The sequence below is a fragment of the Bufo gargarizans genome, chromosome 3, assembly GCF_014858855.1.
Source record: "Bufo gargarizans isolate SCDJY-AF-19 chromosome 3, ASM1485885v1, whole genome shotgun sequence".
Taxonomy (NCBI): domain Eukaryota; kingdom Metazoa; phylum Chordata; class Amphibia; order Anura; family Bufonidae; genus Bufo; species Bufo gargarizans.
In genome coordinates, this window is record NC_058082.1 from 334,902,251 (window position 1) to 334,925,570 (window position 23,320).

Genomic DNA, 23,320 nt, shown 5'->3' on the forward strand with positions numbered 1-23,320 from the left:
CTAGAAAATGAAAGTTTATCTTTACTACTGTTGGTTCAGCAGGGTGGTTCCTGATGTGACTTATCTTTGGCAGAAGTAGTTTTTCTTCTTGTCTAACAGGTGGAAAGAAAGGAGGAGCAAACATTTCCTGAATGTTTGTGTTACTCACCCTCCAGGGGACAATACAGCTTGTCCACAGTCCTTTTTAGCTGTCCGTGTGCAATACCTGCATGTGTGTGGCTGTGTGATCTATTGATTTTTCTGTCACTGCTTACTTCTTACATTTGGTACACAGCGCCAACCGGTAACCAATCTGCATAAAGAATGCCATACATCTATGAAGACCCAAGACTCAAGCAACCTAATTTCCCCAATACTGCCAAAGGTATCCACTCATCTGGAAAAAGCTATGAGGAGCTCAGACAAGAGTGTGTTAGGAAAGGAATTCTGTTTGAAGATGAAGATTTCCCAGCGAACGATTCTTCACTGTTCTACAGCGAGAAACCCAGCATCCCCTTTGTATGGAAAAGGCCTAAGGTGAGAAATGGAAATAGCATATCAAGATTTATATTGCACTTTGTTTTACAATGCTTCATTCAAAAACTGTATATTTGGCAGTGTTTTCGGCATAGAGACGATGGACGTAATGAAAACTACCTGAAAACACAATCTATATCTAGAGCAAAATTTTGTCAACAATGGCAAAAACTCAATGCAAAAAATGCTTTTTCTCTACAGTTTTTTAGATTTTAACCCCTTTCAGAAAAAGCCAGCTTGAACCAAATGTCAAAGTCCCATTTTTCAGATCTGACATGGGTCACTCGTGGTAATAGCCATCTGGTAATAACTTTGGAATGCTTTTACTTATCCAAGCGATTCTAAAATTGTTTCCTCGTGACACATCGTACTTCATGATAGTGGTGATTTTGAGTTGATATGTTTTACCTTTATGTATTAAAAAAATCAAAATTTGACTGAAAATTTAGAAAAATTAGCATTTTTTTAAATTAGAATTTCTCTGCTTTTAAGACAAATAGTGATTCATCGCAAAATAGTTATTAAGATTTACAATATGTCTACTTTATGTTGGAATCATTTTGTAAATGTCATTTAAGTTTTTTCAGAACATTAGAAGGTTTAGCATTTTGGAAGCAATTTCCAAACATTTTTTTTTAACAACCAGTTCAGTTCTGCATGTTTCCTGTATGGTATGCAAATGAGCTCATAGCAAGCTCTGCCTCTGATGCCACCAGGGAGTTTGTCACCATATACCTGCATATCAATATAAATGAAGTGTTATATGTACGCTGGTGTCCTGAGTGCAACACTCTTTCTCACATTTTGGCCTCATGCACACGACTGTTCCGTTTTGTTCGGTCCGCAAAAAGCGGAAGCCACCCGTGTGCCTTCCACAATTTGCGGAACAGAACGGGCGGCCCATTGTAGACATGCCTATTCTTGTATGCAAAACAGACAAGAATAGAACATACTATATTTTTTTCGCGGGCCTCGGAATGGAGCAACGTATGCGGACAGCACACATTGAAGTGAATGGGTCCGCACCCTAGGCGCAAAAACTGCGGCTCGGATGTGGACCCGAAAAATGGTCGTGTGCATGAGGCCTTTGATTGGTGCCTGCATTGAGAACAGTCATTCTTTTTCTGATATGTAAAATAACTGCTCAATGCAATGAGTTTTACTGTTGCACCTCATTGCACAGAAAGTCACGTTTGTTATTGTTGCCCTGTCTGTAATGTGCTGCAGAATATGGCAGTTCATTTTAAAATGAGTGAAATAAATTATTAAAAAAAAAATATCTAATGTGTAACTGGACCAGATACTTCTGCATAGATTCAGAGACAGACATTCTGTTAGATCAGCCAATAAATGATTGCACGTCAGAATTTACTATAAGCTAGGCACAAATATAGTGTACCATATATGCTGGCAGAACAAGAGAGAACAAGAGATCTCCAGAACTCTAAGGCCCCTTTCACACGGGCGAGTATTCCACGCGGATGCGATGCGTGAATTGAACGCATTGCACCCGCACTGAATACCGATCCATTAATTTCTATGAGGATGTTCACATGAGCGGTGATTTTCACACATCACTTATGCGTTGCGTGAAAATCGCAGCATGCTCTATATTGTGCGATTTTTCACGTAACGCAGGCCCCATAGAAATGAATGGGGTTGCGTGAAAATCGCAAGCATCCGCAAACACGCACGGTTGCTAGGAGACGATCGGGATGGAGACCCGATCATTATTATTTTCCCTTATAACATGGTTATAAGGGAAAATAATAGCATTCTGAATACAGAATGCATAGTCAAATAGCGCTGGAGGGGTTAAAATAAAATAAAAAATTATTTAACTCACCATAATAATACAATCTACAGAACACCGATCCCAAGCCCGAACTTCTGTGAAGAAGTTCGGGTTTGGGTACCAAACATGCGCGATTTTTTTCACGCGAGTGCAAAACGCATTACAGTGTTTTGCACTCGCGCAGAAAAATTGCGGGTGTTAGCGTAACGCACCCACACATTTTCCCGCAACGCCCGTGTGAAAGGGGCCTAAGGCCTCTTTCACACGGGCGTCACGTGTGAGGGCCGGATAGGATGCGGGTGCGTCACCGGAAAATGCGCTACTTTTCTGCGTGAGTGCAAAGCGTTTTAATGTGTTTTGCAGGCGTGTGAGAAAATCAGCATGTTTGGTACCCAGACCCGAACCCGGACTTCTTCACAGAAGTTCGGGTTTGGGTTTGGGATCCGTATTTTATTATTATTTTTCCTTATAACATGGTTATAAGGGAAAATAATAGCATTCTTAATACAGAAAGTTAAGTAAATTAGGGATGAAGGGGTTAAAAAAATAAACAAAAAAATTAAACTCACCTCATCCACTTGTTCGCGCAGCCCGGCTTGTCTTCTTTCTTCTTCTAGGACCTGGGGGAAAAGGACCTTTGGTGATATCACTGCGCTCATCACATGGTCCATCAAATGGTCCATGTGATGAGCGCAGTGATGTCACCATAGGTCCTTTTCTCCCAGGTCCTCAAAGAAGAAGAAAGAAGACAAGCCAGGCTGCGAGAACAAGTGGATGATGTGAGTTTATTTATTTATTTTTTAACCCCTCCATCCTAAATTTACTTTGCATTCTGTATTAAGAATGCTATTATTTTCCCTTATAACCATGTTATAAGAGAAAATAATAAAGAACAGGTCCCCATCCCGATCATCACCTAGCAACCATGCGTGAAAATTGCACTGCATCCGCACTTGCTTAAGGATGCTTGCGATTTTCACACAGCCCCATACACTTCTATGGGGCCTGTGTTGCGTGAAAAAATGCACAATGTAGAGCTTGCTATGATTTTCACGCAACTCACAAGTGATGCGTGAAAAATCACTGCTCATATGCAAATCCCCATTGAAGTGAATGGGTCCAGATTCAGCGCGGGTGCAATGCGTTCCACGCGGAATTCTCGCCCGTGTGAAAGGGGCCTAATAGTAATCAGTGGAGTGGCAGCGTTCATTTCAAAGGGCTCAACTACATTCTAGCTTAAAACCTGGAAATGTCAATAATGTAGGACAAAGTCATTATTTTTGGTGCCACTGCATTTGGATGATAAATGCGTCTAAAATGAGGTCCACCACAACACCAAGAAACAATGGCAAGAAAGTATTGCACATCATATTGCGACTTGCTAGACAGTTTTTTTTTGTTCTGTTTAATTTATTAATTATGAAGAAGAAAAAAATATATAATATGAATATTCTGATTGCATCACAAACAAATAACATTATCAAAATGGAATCAGCCATAACCCAAACCCCACTGAAGTTGGATATTTCCTCTCTATCAAATCCTTCAATACAACAGATATGTTTTACTAGCTGCAAGTATATACTGAATCAAAATTTAAATTTCTTGGGAACCCTAACCCTATATAGGATAGGCATTATTACAATGGATCCACAAAAAAACCATCATCCGTTTTTTGGGCGGATCTGCAATTTGCGGACCGCAGAACACATACAGTCGTGTGCATGTAGCCTTAAGAGGCACATTTCAGGGGACAAGGTCACTCGTATTCCTACTACCTTATATAACATCTCTGTAACTTCTTTCACCTCATGGCTGATGTGCTTTACACCAATAGTCACACCATTAATAAATTTGGTGTATTTTATGACTGATGTTAACCACAGCACTTTTTCAGTAGCTTTTCAAAACTGTCAAAGGAGAAATATGTGTCATACACAAATGAATTGCACTATGTACTCCATTTTTGGTGCAATTTCTGCTTTGCTTAGTAAATCACTCTCAGTCTGCACGTTACTAAACTTTAACACACTAATACTTTTCAACACTTGCTTTACTAAAGTTTAAGTATAAATACAACTGTAGAATATATTCTAATATTAATATTATGTGAGAATATGAAACTGCATTCTCCCCTACTATCAACCAAATAGCTATTATTGCTCAGATTTTCCATCAACACTGCACTATATGCCATGTCAAAAAGCTGTACATTATTCCACCAGTAAAGCAAAAGCCTGAAAACTGTGTATTAGTCAGGCTGATATTATTTTGCTAAATCCAAGGCTTTTCACTGACACCTCTTGTTCTAGAACACTAGCTACCAACACTGGAACTAAGGGCAATAATACAGGTTTACTAATAATATGTGCCCTGTGGCTAATGCTTACTATTTTAGAAACCAGACTATTGAGATTTGCAACAAGCTTTTCTACTATTAAATACAAAGCATATTTGCCTAGCAGGTGGTGAAGTTGTCGCCAAGTCCTGTTTAACCTGCTTTATCTCTTTGGTATGACTCAGTTTATGACTGGGATCCACTTGCACTGTAATTCAGCTGAAATTACTTCTCAGTAAGGTGAATATATTGTATGCTAGTCAATGTCACTGTGTTTTTTAAAAATATAAAGAATAGGCCAATACTTCTCACCTTTGCAGTCTCCAGTCCTGCGTTATTCCACAAAAAATAAAATAAAATAACATTTCTGGAGTAACGAACACCTTTATATTAACTATATCAATGTTAAAAAAAAATGCTGTTCCCTGATTCTCAGCTTTTTTCTAACTTTTCACTCACATTGTCTGGATTCTTCTCTCATCCATTGTTGTTGATGGGCAGCAGCTCATCAATCACTTGCTGCCCCAGGAGTGTACTGCAGTCAGCACTTATTAACCCCTATCACCTCTGCATAGAAAATAATCCCTCATTCACAGAACCAGAGATTCCAGTAATGCATAGCATTATAGTATGTAATGTAATTTTCTTTTCCACTGTCTAGAGAGATATATGGCTATATATTTTTATTAATTTAGAAGTTAGGGATGACTGGATGAAAGGTGTCTTCTCCTACTTCTGTATGAGATCATTATGAGGGGAGGGGAAGAGTGCAAGGAAGCTACCGAGCATGCTAGTCAACAACTGCATCCAGGAGTAGGTACACCAGAATTTGGGCTGCATGAGAAACAGCAGGGGCATTACCAGAGAGGAAAATGTACATAAAAAACAGAACCATTATTTATTGCCTGTATATTGCAATACATATATTCATTGCATAGTAATATTTTCTTGGAATAACCCCTTAAAAAACTTTGTGCACCTTATTTATAAAAATTGCCTAAGGTTAAAACTGATTTAGTGGCAACCAGAATCAGGTAACTATAAATTGGCCACATTTTATCTAAAATAATATGCCCATTAATATCTAAATCTCCACACCCCTACCACCCCACTGTCTGCAGTTCTACTTGGCTATATCACCATAGAACCCCAGAACTGCATTGTGTGTGAATGGTTTAATAAGGTTGATCATGCTGGCAGATGCTCTTTAAGTCAAACACATTCATTGACAGAAAACAGCCCACCAAGAAGGAGTTATTGGAAGTGAATGAAACTTATTATGTGTGAATGTAATGATTGATTAAAGATCAAATGCATACATTTATTTGAGAAAACTGTACAGTTGAAAGGAGGTCCTACTACCTTATTGGCGTCTGTAGCCTGAATACATGATGAGGCATGGAGACATACAGCTTCCAACAGACATTAGTTATATTTAATTCTGGGGTCATTTATCAAACTGGTGTAAAGTAGATCTGGCTTAGTTGCCCACAGCAACCAATCAGATTCCACCTTTCATTTTTGACATCCTTTGATACGGATGCATTTCCGTATGTGTTCCTTTTTTTTTTGCGGACCCATTGACTTTAATGGAGCCACAGAACATGATTTGCGGCCAAATATAAGACATGTTCTATCTTTCAACGGAACGGAAAAACGAAAATATGGAAACGGAATGCATACGGAACACATAACTTTTTTTGCGGAACCATTGAAATGAATGGTTCCGTATACGGACCGTTTATGGAACACAAAAAAAACGGCCCGGACACCTGCAAAAAAAAGTTCATGTGAACTAGAGCCAGTAGTAACAAGGACATGTCTCAAAACTTCTTGAAGAGCCATCCTGTGAAGACATATGAGATGCGTCCTTGGCATTAAGTGGTTAAGTGGCTAATCCAACTTTTACATGTAAAAAATCCTGAGAGTAAACTAAAATAAATAATTTTGAAAGTTATAAACCTAAAGAAGAATGGGGTCAAAGGAGCTGTCAAACATGAAAGGTGGAATCTAATTGATTGCTATGGGCAACTAAGCCAGTTCTACTTTACACCAGTTTTATAAATGACCCCAGAATTAACTAATGTCTGATGGAAGCTGTATGTCTCCATGCTTTATCATGTATTCAGGCTACAGACGCCAATAAGGTAGTAGGACCTCCTTTCAACTGTACAGTTTTCTCAAATAAATGTATCCTTTTGATCTAATATTTTAATCAATCATTACATTTAAACATAATAAGTTTTATTCACTTCCAATAACTCATTCTTTGTGGGCTGTTTTTTGGTCAATGAATGTGTTTGACTTAAGCCTCTTTCACACAACCGTATGACTATTTCAGTGTTTTGCGGTCCGTTTTTCATGGATCCGTTGTTCCGTTTTTTGTTTCTGTTGTGTTTCTGTTTCCGTTCCTTTTTTCCGTTTTTCCGTATGGCATATACAGTATACAGTAATTACATAGAAAAAATTGGGCTGGGCATAACATTTTCAATAGATGGTTCCGCAAAAACGGAACGGATACAGAAGACATACGGATGCATTTCCGTATGTGTTCAGTTTTTTTTGCGGACCCATTGACTTGAATGGAGCCACGGAACGTGATTTGCAGGCAATAATAGGACACGTTCTATCTTTCAACGGAACGGAAAAACGGAAATACGGAAACGAAATGCATGCGTAGTACATTCCTTTTTTTGCAGAACCGTATACGGAACGCAAAAAACGTCCCGCAAAACTGAAAAAAAAAAAACAGTAGTGTGAAAGAGGCCTTAAAGAGCATCTGTCAGCTTGATCAACCTTATTACCGTATTTTTCGCCCCATAAGATGCACTTTTTCCTCCCCAAAAATGGGAGGAAAATGCCCCTGCGTCTTATGGGGCGAATGCTGACCAGTTTAACATCTGCTTAACTGGTTTAACTGGCTGTGATGTGCAAGCGGGAGAGGGACTGGGAGGAGGAGCTGGGGGCCGGCAATTGCGGCGGGGCGGTGCAGTCACTGTACTATAGCCCCGCCGCTCCAGTGCTGCACAAATATAAAATGTATTATTCATTTAAAAGTTATTAAACATGCCTCCCTCACTCCTAATAGTACCACATATCCTAATTGCTTCTGTATAATGCAGGCAGGCCGGGCGGGCGGCATCGTAACCCCCTGATGTTACGTGCCTGCAGGCAAGTGACGTCAGTGAGTGACACGCCGGCCGCCCTGGCCCGCCTGCTGGCATTATACAGAAGCAATTAGGATATACGGTACTATTAGGAGTGAGGGGGGGCATAGTTAATAACTTTTAATTGAATAATACATTTTATATTTGTATAAAATATACTGGGGGGCAGGGGCGGCGGGGGGGGGGGGGGGGCACACGGAATCTGTGGATGGCACAGTTAAGGGGTGGGGGTCTGTGGGTGGCACTGTTATGGGCTGAGGGGGTCTGTGGATGGCACTGTTATATATGTTATATATGTGCCATACACAGATCCCCCCCTGTAACAGTGTCCGTCATCCACAGATACCCCCATAACAGTGTCCGTCATCCACAGATCCCCCATAACAGTGTCCGTCATCCACAGATCCCCCATAACAGTGTCAGTCATCCACAGATCCCCCATAACAGTGTCAGTCATCCACAGATCCCCCCATAACAGTGTCAGTCATCCACAGATCCCCCCATAACAGTGTCAGTCATCCACAGATCCCCCCATAACAGTGTCAGTCATCCACAGATCCCCCATAACAGTGTCCGTCATCCACAGATCCCCCATAACAGTGTCAGTCATCCACAGATCCCCCCATAACAGTGTCAGTCATCCACAGATCCCCCCATAACAGTGTCAGTCATCCACAGATCCCCCCATAACAGTGTCAGTCATCCACAGATCCCCCCATAACAGTGTCCGTCATCCACAGATCCCCCCATAACAGTGTCCGTCATCCACAGACCACCATTAGTTCCAAACCGACCAAAAGAACACCTTTTGGTAAAAAAAAAAAATATTCTTATTTTCCTCCCCAAAAACCTAGGTGCGTCTTATAGGGCGAAACATACGGTAAACCATTCACACACAATGCAGTTCTGGGGTTCTATGGTGATATAACTAAGTAGAACTGCAGACAGTGGGGTGGTAGGGGTGTGGAGATTTAGATATTAATGGACATATTACGTAAGATTAAATGTTGCCAATTTATGGTTACCTGATTCTGGTTGCTACTAAGTCAGTTGTAACCTTAGGCAATTTTTATAAATGAGGTGCACAAAGTTTTTTTAAGGGGTTATTCCAAGAAAATATTACTTTGCAATGAATAGATATATTGCAATATACAGGCAATAAATAATGGTTATTACACGGAGGATGTATTCCTCAGTGATATAATACCCGGGAAGTAGTACGCCAGTAACATTAGGTTGCTGGGAGGTTTTGATTAAAGTGGATTTTTGGTCCGGGTTTTAGGAGTGACCAGAGAGTTTGGGTGGGACAGGTCACTCCCGTGCTCCATCCAGTTTTTTTCCCCCTAAAGGTGTGGTTAAAGAGGCTGGGGAGATCTCGGCTAGGGAGATCAAGTATGGGTGGGCTATCTGAAAGCTGAACTGGCTGGGCTGGGAGTTGATCTCAGAAAGATCCCAAAGAGTGGTGAGATTCTACTGTTTTGTTACCCTGCTTGGACTGAATCCAATATGTGTGGGCTGAAGAAAGCTTAAAGATAAAGCTTGGATATGTTTATTATTGTTTGCTGGAATAAACTCTGGCTGTGGTGAAGACTAAATTGATGCCGGTGTGTGTGAACAGGGACTGAGTTAAACCCCCCACAATATGAGTAATTAAATTGTAGGCTTTGTGATCTCAAAAATGTAGCTTTTAATAGCATATCAGCTGTTTGAATTGTACAGTATATATTACCTGAATAGTGGATGATGGTCAAATATTGAATAAGTGATATTTTAATTGTAATATTGAATTTGTGATCTTGGATCACATTAGTTATGCTCCCTTAGTGTTCCTTCACAATAGTTATGCCCCCTTGGTGCCCCCAACTGCTAGCTGGCTTTTTAATTACCCTACTTGCCTTTGTCACGCATACGTGAATTAAAATATAACTTTTATCTATTGAAGCAAAAACGTGCTCATTTGAAAACCTCACTCAACACCACTGTTATAATGCCTAAAATGTATTGAAGAAGCTAGGCAACAGGAATGTGCACCTCCACAATTGCCCCTTCCCTCTGTTGCTAATTCGCTATCAGTTTGTATTAGCTGATTAGTGTTGTGCTGAAAACTGTGGTGCTTTCCAATTAAAATTGCATTACTCAATGCCCCTAAACATGTTTTACCAGATGACTGGCATCTTCACGGGTAACGGGCAGATTCACACAGTAGAATGCCCCCTTAGTGCCCTCACACTGTACTTATGTTCCCTTAACGCCCCCTCTATAATAGGGTGCTCCCTTATTGTCCTCTCCCAGTAGTTGTTCTCCCTTAGTGCCCTCTCACAATAGTGCTGTCCCAGTAATTTTATTAAAGTAAAAAAGTAATACCAACCAAGTCCTCTTTTCTCAAAAAATTAAGTGCATCATCCCCCACCTTGCACACTCTCCTGCTAATCTCAGTAGGCATGCTCAGGCTGGATGTTACTGCATTGTACCTGCCTGCTGGGGAGAGCACAGGCTGGGGAGAGGTGAAACAGGGAGCTTCATCATGGTATTCAACTGTATCTGCATCCTCAGATGCACTTGAAATTGGGACATGCAGCACCCTCCAACCATCCAATCAGATTTGGGACACATTGGGAGGAATGAGCCATTCGATCTGCCATTCATGACCTGGACCACTTGCCTTATTGTTAAAGCAGCCCTCACTTTTAGCCACTAATAAAGTTTCATGCAATTTTTATGGAAAACTTGCATAAATTGTCCTGGCTCCCAGGAGTGCAAGATGTAAGAAACAATAACCTAAAAACAAAGAACTATATTGACATAAATTAACTGATACAGTGGATATAAAAAGTCTACACACCCCTGTTAAAATGTCAGGTTTCTGTGATGTAAAAAAATGAGACAAAGATAAATCATTTCAGAACTTTTTCCCACCTTTAATGTGACCTATAAACTGTACAACTCAATTGAAAAGCAAACTGAAATCTTTTAGTAGAGGGAAGAAAAAATATAAAAATAAAATAATATGGTTGCATAAGTGTGCACACCCTTAAACTAATACTTTGTTGAAGCACCTTTTGATTTTATTACAGCACTAAGTCTTTTTGGGTATGAGTATCAGCATGGCACATTTTGACTTGGCAAGATTTGCCCACTCTTTGCAAAAAACACTCCAAATCTGTCAGATTGCGAGGGCATCTCCTGTGCACAGCCCTCTTCAGATCACCCCATAGTTTTTCAATCAGATTCAGGTCTGGGCTCTGGCTGGGCCATTCCAAATCTTTTAATCTTCTTCTGGTGAAGCCAGTCCTTTGTTGATTTGGATGTATGCTTTGGGTCATTGTCATGCTGAAAGTTGAAGTTCTTCTTCATGGTCAGCTCTCTAGCAGAAGCCTGAAGGTTTTGTGCCAATATTGATTGGTATTTGGAACTGTTCCTAATTCCCTGTAGATTAACTAAAGCCCTGGTTCCAGCTGAAGAAAAACACCCCCAAAGCATGATGCTGCCACCACCATGCTTCACTGTGGTTATGGTGTTCTTTTGGTGATTTGCAGTGTTGTTTTTGGGCCAAACATATCTTTTTGAATTATGGCAAAAAAGTTTAACCTTGGTTTAATCAGATCATACCACCTTTTCCCACATGCTTTTGGGAGACTTCAGATGTGTTTTTGCAAAATGTAGCCTGGCTTGGATGTTTTTCTTCGTAAGAAAAGGCTTTCGTCTTGACACTCTACCAATAGCCCAGACATGAAGAATACGGGAGATTGTTGTCACATATACCACACAGCCAGTACTTGCCAGATATTCCTGCAGCTCCTTTAATGTTGCTGTAGGCCTCTTGGTAGCCTCCCAGACCAGTTTTCTTCTCGTCTTATCATCCATTTTGGAGGGATGTCCAGTTCTTGGTAATGTCACTGTTGTGCCATATTTTCTTCATTTGATGATGACTGTCTTCACTGTGTTCCATGGTATATCTAATGCCTTGAAAATTATTTTGTACCCTTCTCCTGACTGATACCTTTTAACAATGAGATCCCTCTGATGCTTTGGAAGCTCTCTGTGGACCATGGCTTTTGCTGTGGGATGTGACTAAGAAAATTTCAGGAAAGACCAACTAGAGCAGCTGAACTTTATTTGGGGTTAATCAGAGGCATTTTAAATGATGGCAGGTGTATGCTGACTCCTATTTAATGTGATTGTTTAATTCTGAACACAGCAACATCCCCCTTTATGCAACCACATTATTTTACTTTTTTTTGTTTTCTTTCCTACACATAAAATATTTGTTTGTTTTTCAATTGAGTGGTACAGTTTATAGGTCACATTAAAGGTGGAAACATTTCTGACATGATTTTTGTCTTTTTTTTTTTTACAGCACATTTTAACAGGGGTAGACTTTTCATATCCACTGTATATTTGTATTAATATATGGAGTTAACCAAAAGAAGAGCAGGGTGGCAGGAAGTTATGAATCTGAAGCCTCCCTGCGGACTTGTGAATAGAGATGGCCTTGCGGTTCGCCCAGCGGCCGATTCATGGCGAACTTTGCTCATTTGCGATTCGACAAATATGAGAACATATAGCAAAATTTGCACGCACCATATTTTTTTGCATAGCGCCAAACTTTGACCCATGACACATCCTTCAGGTGGGACAGGACAGCCAATTGAGACGTTTCAGCACATGAACACCCCCCCTACCCTATAAATAAACCCGATCTGGCAGCCATTTTACATTGTTTTTTGCCGGTGTATGGAGAGGTTGCTGTGCGCAGCAGGGACAGACTGTTAGGGACACTAAACGCTAGCTAATAGGGCCACAAAAGTCCTTTTAAGGACTGGTATAGGTATGCTATCGATAGGTGTGACATACTGAGGGGTGTGATCAATTATAATATACTTTCTAACATAGAAAGTATATTATAGTGCATTTGTATTGTGCAGCAGTTGTGTGTGGTTATGTTGAGATACTGAAGCTAGATAAAAGGAACAAACGCTATTTAAAGTAACTAAATGCAACTGTGTGATATACCTGTTGCCAAAATCACAGAAATATAGTGGCAAATATGGGGGAACTGCTCAAACCCCAAACACTGTAGCGTGTTTCTCATTGGGGGAGCAGTCCCACCGCATGTGGACCGCAGAAAACGACCATCCCCAGCAAAAAAATGCGTACAATGGACGATGTCGGCACAGTCCACATGCACCCAGTGGCGTCTCTAGCTTTCAAATTTTGGGGGGCACACTAGAGGCCAGGACAGAAGTAGGGGGGGGGGGGCAGCTATAACAACTATACATTTACACAAGTACACTTGCTGCGATACTTTACCCAATACCTAAAACCGCAACAGAGAAGAAAAGTCCTGCTGTCCATGGTTTAAAAAAAAAAAAACACTCAGATTTCAACATGTCCTAGCTGCCTGTGGATGACACTTTTATAGGGAGGGGGATCTGTGGATGACACTGCCATGGGGGGGGGGATCTGTGGATGCCACATACCGTATATAGCATCTTATGCTATATGTGTCATCCACAGACCCACCCCATGACAGTGTCATCCCCATTTCCCCCTCCATAACAGTGTCATCCACAGATCTCCCTCCCCGCCTCACAGGAGTGTACATTTGACATTTCTAAACTGTGGCGGATCCAGAGCCTGGACTCGGGAGGGGCACTTCCAGATTATTTTCTGTCTGCCGCCACAGAACAAGGGTGCTTATAGAACAGACTACACAGTGTAGAGGTATACTGTATATTGTGGGGCACAGTTTAGAGGTATACTGTATATTGTGGGGCACAGTCTAGAGGTATACTGTATATTGTGTGGCACAGTGTATGTTATATGTGTATAACAAACATATTTCACATGAAAACTTACAGTTACTTGGCTTGGCCCTTGGGGATCTCGGACGCCACTTCAACACTTTGGTCGGGGGCTCAGCAGAGCTGATGTTGTGCTTTATCCTAATGAGAAAGATTTCATAATAAGGATCTGGAGAAGGGGCAGAGGGATAGCAGAGCAAGGAGAGGCTGGTGCTGCTACTAGGGGGTCATACCATGGGTGAGTAATAAAGCCCACCATTATGCCCCCCCAGTAGAAATAATTCTCCTTCTAATGTGACATTGCAAAAAATACCCCCTTGTAATGCCCCCAATTGGGCTAATGTCCCCATAGTGCCCCCATAATTTGCAAGTATAAAATACCCCTTCTTAGTGCCCCCCATAGATGACTCCATAGTACCCACCATGTGTCCCAGTATAAAATGCTACTGTACAGAGCCCCCCCATATAAAATACCCCTTCTTTGTGGCCTCAGTAGATGCCCCTATAGTGCTCACCAATAATGTGCCAGTAACAAGAGCCCCCATCACGTGCCAGTAATAAGAGCCCAGCCCCCATCACGTGCCAGTAACAAGAGCCCCCCCAATGTTCTAGTAACAAGAGCCCCCATCATGTGCCAGTATTGTAATAAGCCCCCCATCATGTGCCAGTAATAAGCCCCCCATCATGTGCCAGTAATAAGCCCCCCAATGTGCCAGCAATAAGCCCCCAATGTGCCAGTAAAAAGCCCCCCAATGTGCCAGTAAAAAGCCCCCCAATGTGCCAGTAATGAGCCCCCCAAATTGTGCCAGTAATGAGCCCCCCAAATTGTGCCAGTAATGAGCCCCCCAAATTGTGCCAGTAATGAGCCCCCCCAAATTGTGCCAGTAATGAGCCCCCCAATGTGCCAGTAATGAGCCCCCCTTATTGTGCCTGTAACAATATTGTAAAAAAAAAAATATATACTTATACTTACCTCCATGTCTTCCGGCCTGTGTCCCACTCTGTATGGCTCAGGCGGCGCGATGAGGGCCTTCCTCTGATAGGCCGGCAGCCTATCAGAGGAAGGGGAAGGGACACACCTCTCCCTCCCCTGCACCGCCGCTGGCACAGGCAGATTACTATGGAGATGAGCGCAATGGAAGCGCTCATCTCCCTGTGCCCAGCTGCAGCAGTGTGGCGGCTCACTTGGGAGGGGGACATTTTAGTTGGGGGGGGCACATGGGGGGGGCACAGCGTGATGTAGGGGGGGCCGTGGCCACCTCTGGCCCCCCTCTGGCGACGCCATTGCATGCACCACAAAGGCATCCTAAACAAAACGGAGCATTGTGCGGATGAAAATATAATGATATAAATCACAGAAAAAAATGCACCAAACTGATATGCCACTGACTATACTAGCTAGTCATACAAGCAGATATTAAAAGCTGAGACTTTTGCCAATATATTCCTGTCAGGAACACATCGGAGTGCATGATGGGCGCCGATGTGTTCTTGACAGGAATATATTGGCAAAAGTCTCAGCTTTTAATATCTGCTTGTATGACTAGCTAGTATAGTCAGTGGCATATCCGTTTGGTGCATTTTTTTTCTGTGATTTATATACCTGTTGCCCCAAAAAAAATCTGATTGAGGGGTGCGATATACAGTTGCAAGAAAAAATATGTGAACCTTTTGGAATTTTGGAATGATATGAATTTCTGCACAAATTGGTCATAAAATGTGATCTGATCTTCATCTAAGTCACAACTATAGACAATCACAGTCTGCTTAAACTAATAAACACACAAAGAATTAAATGTTACCATGTTTTTATAGAACACACCATGTAAACATTCACAGTACAGGTGGAAAAAGTATGTGAACCCCTAGACTAATTACATCTCCAAGAGCTAATTGGAGTGAGGTGTCAGCCAACTGGGGTCCAATCAATGAGATGAGATTGGAGGTGTTGGTTACAGCTGCCCTGTCCTATAAAAAAAAACACACAACAGTTCTGGGTTTGCTTTTCACAAGAAGCACTGCCTGATGTGAATGATGCCTCGCACAAAAGAGCCCTCAGAAGACCTACAATTAAGAATTGTTGATTTGCATAAAGCTGGAAAGGGTTATAAAAGTATTAACAAAAGCCTTGCTGTTCATCAGTCCCCGCCTGATTGACCATGTCCGCGCGACCCATGATGGTGATCCATCTAGCCTCTCTTTTGCTGGCATCGAGGCTGTGGGACCCATCCCTAGGGGTGGTGATCGCCACCACCTCCTGCTGCAGCGGGAGGCTCGATGGATCATCAGGGCTAATGCCATGGGCCCTCACGGATTAAATCATAAAAATGATATGGCTGTATTTCTCTAAAGTCCCCGTTCTCCCACTAGCCTGTTTTGCCTCTTGTAATTTGTTGCCTCTAATCAATATTGTTTCCTCTATTGTATCTGTATTGCACTGCATTGGTACAATGTGTCCTTCTCTTTGTATCTATTCTCACACACAGTCGTGCACCTGTGGAGCATCCTTTGGTCACCATGGTGATGATCGGGGGCTCGCCCTTAAATGTACGGCGGTGCGCTTGTGTGTCATAGCGGTCCGAGGAAGCGCAAACCACGCGCGAAACGGCCGTCACTGCCGATCCACACCATAAGGCCATTCCACTCCCCAGCCTGCACGCTTGTTGCCATGAAGAAGCAATAAAGTTTTGAAGTATCATCAAGACTGGGGTGAGTGCAGCATTTCTTTCTATCTACTTACAACGTATAAATGGAGAAAGTGGCACAGCACACAAACATCAAAACCTCATCCCAACTGTGAAGTATGGTGGTGGGGGCATCCAAAGGAGGTTCAACCAGTTATTAAATCCAAGGATTCACATACTTTTCCCACCTGCACTGTGAATGTTTACATGGTGTGTTCAATAAAAACATGGTAACATTAAATTCTTTGTGTGTTATTAGTTTAAGCAGACTGTGATTGTCTATTGTTGTGACCTAGATGAAGATCAGATCACATTTTATGACCAATTTGTGCAGAAATTCATATCATTCCAAAAGGTTCACATACTTTTTGTTGCAACTTTACCTGAATTATACCAGAATTTAACCAGAAGAGGACCACAGGTAATTACAGACATAGTCAATGCTAACAATGTTTAAATTTTTCATCTTACTCTTCCCACTTTCCACGACTTCCTGAAAAATACCCACACATCAATTTACCCAGCAAGGAACTAGTCATCTCTTCCTACATCTTACCTTCTCATCTGACCGCTTGCACAAACCTGTTTGCCAACATAAAACACTTCCTTTTCAAACACACACAGATACCTCATAACCTCTCCTATTCTCACCTATTAACACTTTCTCTGCTTCTCCTTATTGATGGTGATATCTCTTCAAATCCAGGCCCCCCTCAGCAAATTCACACTATCACCTCCATGTCACACTACAAATCTCCTTTTACAAATTTCTGCAACCCCTTAAACCTAATAACCATTCCTGTGACCCCTGCTCCTTTGGTTACTCTTGCAGGAGCATTATGGAACACACGCTCTGTCTGTAACAAACTGTCGTACATTCATGAACTTTTCATCTCTCAAAACCTTTCATTTCTGGGTCTCACAGAAACATGGCTGACACCTCCTCCTCTGCTGCACTCTCTTATAGTGGATTTCAATTCACTCACCCCCCCGCCCCGGCTGCAAACATGGTGGAGGAGTCGGTCTTCTCCTATCAGATACCTAGACACCTACTCCTACATCCCAACTCCACTGCCACCCTCCATTACACTCACCTCATTTGAAGTACACTCTGTTCGCATCTACTCTCCCTCCAACCTTCAAGTAGCCGTCATTTACCGCCCCCCAGGCCCAGCCACCATCTTTCTTGACCACTTTAACACCTGGCTACTAAACTTTCTTTCTGCCGACATCCCCACACACCATCATCATGGGTGACTTCAACATCCCTATTGACACCTGCCACTCAGCTGCCTCTAAACTCCTGTCACTCTTTTCCTCCTTCGGCCTATCACAGTGGTCTTCAGCTCCCACCCACAGAGATGGTCACACTCTGGATCTTATCTTTACCCACCACAACCTACTCACCTTCTCTTCATTGGTCTCTTCGATGCTCCGCCTGTCCACACAATAGCACCCCCCCCCCGCAGAAACCTTAAACATCTCGACTTTTACTTGGTTTCTGACTCTCTTCTCCCACTCTCTACCATCTGTTCCCTCCAAGACCCAGATGCTGCTACCACCCTACATAACACCACATAATCTACAGCTCTGGACACTGTTGCCCCCCTGACGCACAACAAAACCCCAAAAATTAACAGACAACCCTGGCACACCAACCTGACTAAAAAACTCAGACAAGCTTCCAGGGCTGCTGAGCGGCGATGAAAGAAATCCCACTCTAAAGATCATTTCACAGAACTGACAGTCCGGTATGATACGTAAAGTCCCACCTGTGTCAATATTATCACAGAGGTATGGCGGAGCTCCACTTGTATTTCTCTCAATTATATGTTTACTCACTGCGTCCCGTATAGACTCACTGTATGCGTCCTGTTGTAGGTTACTGCTGTGGCGTCCCATGCTTCCACCTTTCTCCGATGTATTCGTGTTACTTCCGGTTTTACCGGGATCTCGCCTTTAGACTCGCGAGAGTCTTGTATCGAATAATTATTTCGAAAAGTTTTTTCGTGAGTCCCAATACGGTAATTCGTATGCGTGAGTCAAGTGGAGCTTTTTCCCCGTCTCTGGATATAGATGGAAATGGTACAGCCAAAAAAACAAAACAAAAAAAAAATACTCAGTCCTCTTCTCCCAAAACCCGCTTCTCCACCATTACAGAAGAAAAACTTTACACTCTACTCTACTCTCTTGACCCAATCCCATCCCACCTCATACCTAACCTCACCAGTGTGTTTATCTCAGCCCTAACTCATCTCTTCAACCTATCACTAACCTTTGGTGTCTTCCCCTCTGCTTTTAAACATGCTACTATTACACCCATTCTCCAAAAAGCCTTCACTTGACCCATCTTCTTTGTCCAGTTATCGCCCCATATCACTTCTTCCGTATGCCTCAAAGCTATTTGAACAACATGTCCATTCTGAACTGTCCTCTCACCTCTCCTCCTGCTCCCTCTTCGACTGCCTACAATCTGGCTTCCGACCCCACCACTCGACTGAGACTGCCTTTACCAAAGTCACCAATGACCTACTGACAGCCAAAACCAAGAAACAATACTCTGTCCTCCTTCTCCTTGACCTGTCCTCTGCCTTCGACACTATCGACCACTCCCTTCTGTTGCACACTCTCTCATCTCTTGGCATCACTGACCTGTCCCTCTCCTGGATCACATCATACCTCACAGACCGGACGTTTAGTGTCTCCCACTCTCGCACCACCTCCTCGTCTCATTCCCTCTCTGTTGGTGTCCCGCCAGGCTCTGTCCTAGGACCCCTGCTTTTCTCTATCTACACTTTTGGCCTGGGACAGCTCATAGAGTCCCATGGCTCAGTAGCACTCCTACGCTGATGACACACAAATCTACCTCTCTGGTCAAGACATCACCACCTTACTATCAAGAATCCCACAATGTCTATCTTCTATATCATCCTTCTTCACCTTTCGCTTTCTAAAACTTAACATGGATAACACAGAATTCATAATCTTTCCCCCATCTTGATCAAACCCCCCAACAGACCTATCTATCATGATCAATGGCTGCACACTCTCCCCGGTCAACAAAGTCTGCTGCCTTGGAGTGACCTTGGATTCTGCCCTTTCCTTCCGACCGCACATCCAAGCGCTTTTCACCACCTGCCGCCTCCAACTCAAAAACATCTCCCGCATCCACACTTTCCTTAACTTTGAATCTGTGAAAATGTTTGTACATGTCCTCATCATCTCCCGCCTAGACTACTGCAACACTCTCCTCTGTGGCCTTCAATCTAGCACTCTCGCACCCCTCCAATCTATCCTCAACTCTGCTGCCTCCCTACATCTCTGAGCTACTTTCCCGATACATCCCCACACACACTCTCCGATCCTCACAAGACCTCATTCTCTCCTCTCCTCTTTATCGCCTCTTCCCACAATCAATTCCAAGGTTTCTCCCGTGCATCCCCCATACTCTGGAACTCACTACCCCAACATATCAGACTCTCACCTACAGTGGAAACCTTCAAAAGAAACCTGAAAACCCACCTCTTAGACAAGCCTACAACCAGTGACCCTGCTACCTCTATACCGCCATGACCAACTTCACCTGCACCTACTGTGTCCTTCTCCCATACCATGTAGATTGTAAGCCCTTATGGGCAGGGCCCTCTCTCCTTCTATACCAGTTTGTACCTCAGCTTGTATGTATGTGCACCCCTTATTCAATGTACAGCGCTATGGAATGAATGGCGCTTTAATACTAAATAAATAATACCTGCTTCCACAAAATACTGATTGAGGGGTGTAATATACTGTCACGGATGGTGTTTCAGAAAGCTGGAATGTATAAATAAACATCTGACTGGCTCCCTGCACTTAATACGGACGGAGTCAGGGTCACCTAGAATCAAGCCAGCAAGGAAACACAAATAAAGGCAACAGACTTATCTGAGGAATTAGCAGAAGCAGCATCCAACAGTGAACACAATCCAAGAAGAAGTATAAACCGCAAAGTGAGGCAGTATGGGAGGGCAGCTGAGAGAAGGAAAGGAGATGACAAAGTGAAACCAAAACAAAGAACTTCATGCAGGTAGAGAAGATCATCTAACAGACCTTCTCACAGAAGTGGCGGTGACATATACCTGCTTCCAACAAAATATTGATTGAGGGCTGCGATACACCGGCTTCCACCAAATGATGATTAAGGGGTTTGATATACCAGCTTCCAGCAAATGCTCATTAAGGGGTTCTATATGCCTGTTTCCACAAAATACTGATAGAGGGGATTGATATACCTGCTTCCACAAATACTGCTCTTCTATAAGAACTTTGGCACAGGGTCATTTTGAAAATGACAGGCAGAGGAAGAGGCCATTCCGCAGGGGTGGTAGGGGTTAGGCAGGTGCACCAGGCAGGAACCCAAGTGGGAAGTTGGAGAAGGTGCGTGCGATTACGTCAAAGGACGCACCAGAGTTGGTTGAGTGGCTCACTCAGCCTTCCGCTTCTGCACCCTCCTCATCCTCTGTATCTGCACCCTCCTCACTATCTGCTGTGTGCACCCCCAAAAATACCACCACCACCATAGCCTCCCCACTCGAGTCAGAGGAATTATTTTCCCATCCATTCCCAGACCTTACTGATGCGAAGCCATTCTTGCCATCGGATCAGGAAGAGGAGGTAGCAACGGCCGCCACCCAGTGGACTGACGACAGTACCCAGATCAGCCCAAGGACGGAGGTCCCAGCTGTTGCTGCCTACTCTGAGATCTCTAATGTCAGTGGTGTTGAAGGTGTTGATGATGATGATGTGTCTATGGATGTCACGTGGGTGCCCACAAGAGAGGAGGGGAGTTCAGAGGGAGAGACAGAGCAGCAGATAGAGGTTAGAAGAGGGCGAACCAGGCAGAACTCGCAGTGCACATGAGGCAAAAAGCAGACTGCTAATGTATCTGGAGCGAGCCAGTGACCATGCACGGTCACATCTGACGCTCCCAGGACGCCGGCACATGGCTCCGCAGTGTGGGCTTTTTTAACGTGTCACCTGCTGACAATAGTGTTGCCATCTGCAGCCTGTGCTGTCAACGCATAAGTTGCGGTAAGCCCAACACTCACCTAGGGACGACCGACTTAAGAAGGCACCTGGCCTCCCATCACGAGCCCAGTGGGAGCAACACCGTCAGAACCTACAAAGCCACACTCCCGGCGCTCCACGTAATTCTCCTTCTCTCTCATTCTATTTATCCTCCACTCCACCTTCTACCATGCCTAATCTTGTCTGCAATTGCGGACAAGAATAGGACTTGTTCTATTTTTTTGCGGAAACGGAAGCTCTGATGCAGAAGTGCGGATCCGCAAATGCGGATGTGGATCCGCAAATGCGGATGCGGACAGCACATTCCAGCCCCATTGAAAATGAATGGGTCGGCACCCGTTCCGCAAAATTGCGGAACGGATGCGGACCCATTTTGTGAACATGTGAATGGAAAAGATATCCTTCAAAATAACATAGTAACATCGTACATAAGGCCGAAAAAAGACATTTGTCCATCCAGTTCGGCCTGTCATCCTGCAAGTTGGTCCAGAGGAAGGCAAAAAAAGACTGTGAGGTAGAAGCCAATTTTCCTCACTTTAGGGGAATAAAAAATTCCTTCCTGACTCCAATCAGGCAATCAGAATAACTCCCTGGATCAACGATCTCTCTCTAGTAGCTATATCCTGTAATATTATTACACTCCAGAAATACATCCAGGCCCCTCTTGAATTCCTTTATTGTACTCACCATCACCACCTCCTCAGGCAGAGAGTTCCATACTCTCACTGCTCTTACCGTAAAGAATCCTCTTCTATGTTTGTGTACAAACCTTCTTTCCTCCAGACGCAGAGGATGTCCCCTCCTCACAGTCACAGTCCTGGGGATAAATAGATGATGGGAAAGATCTCTGTACTGTACCCTGATATATTTATACATATTAATTAGATCTCCCCTCAGTCGTCTTTTTTCTAAAGTGAATAACCCTAATTTTGATAATCTTTCAGGGTACTGTAGTTGCCCCATTCCAGTTATTACTTTAGTTGCCCTCCTCTGGACCCTCTCTGCTATGTCTGCTTTGTTCACTGGAGCCCAGAACTGTACACAGTACTCAATGTGTGGTCTGACTAGTGATTTGTAAAGTGGCAGGACTATGTTCTTATCACGGGCATCTATGCCCCTTTTGATGCAGCCCATTATCTTATTGGCTTTGGCAGCAGCTGCCTGACACTGTTTTTTGCAGCTTAGTTTGCTGTTTATTAAAATTCCTAGATCCTTTTCCATGTCAGTGTTACCGAGTGTTTTACCATTTAATAAGTACGGGTGACTTGCATTATTCCTTCCCATGTGCATAACTTTACATTTGTCAGTGTTAAACCTCATCTGCCACTTATCTGCCCAAGACTGCAATCTATCCAGATCGCTCTGTAGTAGTATACTGTCCTCTTCAGTGTTAATTACTTTACACAGTTTAGTGTCATCTGAGAAAATTGATACTTTACTATGCAAGCCTTCTACAAGATCATTAATAAATATATTGAAGAGAATAGGGCCCAATTTTTTATTTTATTTTTTTCTTAAGCAAAAAGCATAGATGTGGTAGGCAATAAGAAGTGCTCGGCGGCAGTAAATCAGGTGCTCGACGGCACCAAATCAGAAACCATATGTCCTACCACAATCTGGGGGGTTCCAGTGCACATCGATGAATCCAGGAGGGAAAGCAAAAAAACATCGATCCCTGGGCTAGATGATGATGTAGTATTGAAGGACAGGGTGGGCAAAGAACTGTCCCTGATATTGCCCTACAAGGGAGTGCTATTCTGGCCCTGATAGACTAACCACAGACCACCCGCCCTGATAAGAGCGACCCGGTCTGGAACCTTACCCTATATAAAAATGGCGCTAGTAAGCCCCTAGCCCCTAGGCCCCTGACTTCCAGGTGATCACTACATAGATCTATGTGTTTTTGACTCATTATAAAAGTATATTATAAGTATATCACACCCCTCTGG

The 23,320-nt window shown here is 43.1% G+C and overlaps 1 protein-coding gene across 1 annotated transcript in view; it reads left to right on the plus strand.

Annotated features, from left to right (window-relative positions):
* The first annotated feature begins 303 nt into the window (after positions 1–303).
* CAPN9 (calpain 9) overlaps positions 304–23,320 on the plus strand; it is a 274,900-nt gene continuing 251,883 nt past the window's right edge. The window contains exon 1 of the mRNA XM_044285648.1: positions 304–516. Coding sequence (XP_044141583.1) covers positions 304–516 — 213 coding nt within the window. The remainder of the gene's footprint in view (positions 517–23,320) is intronic.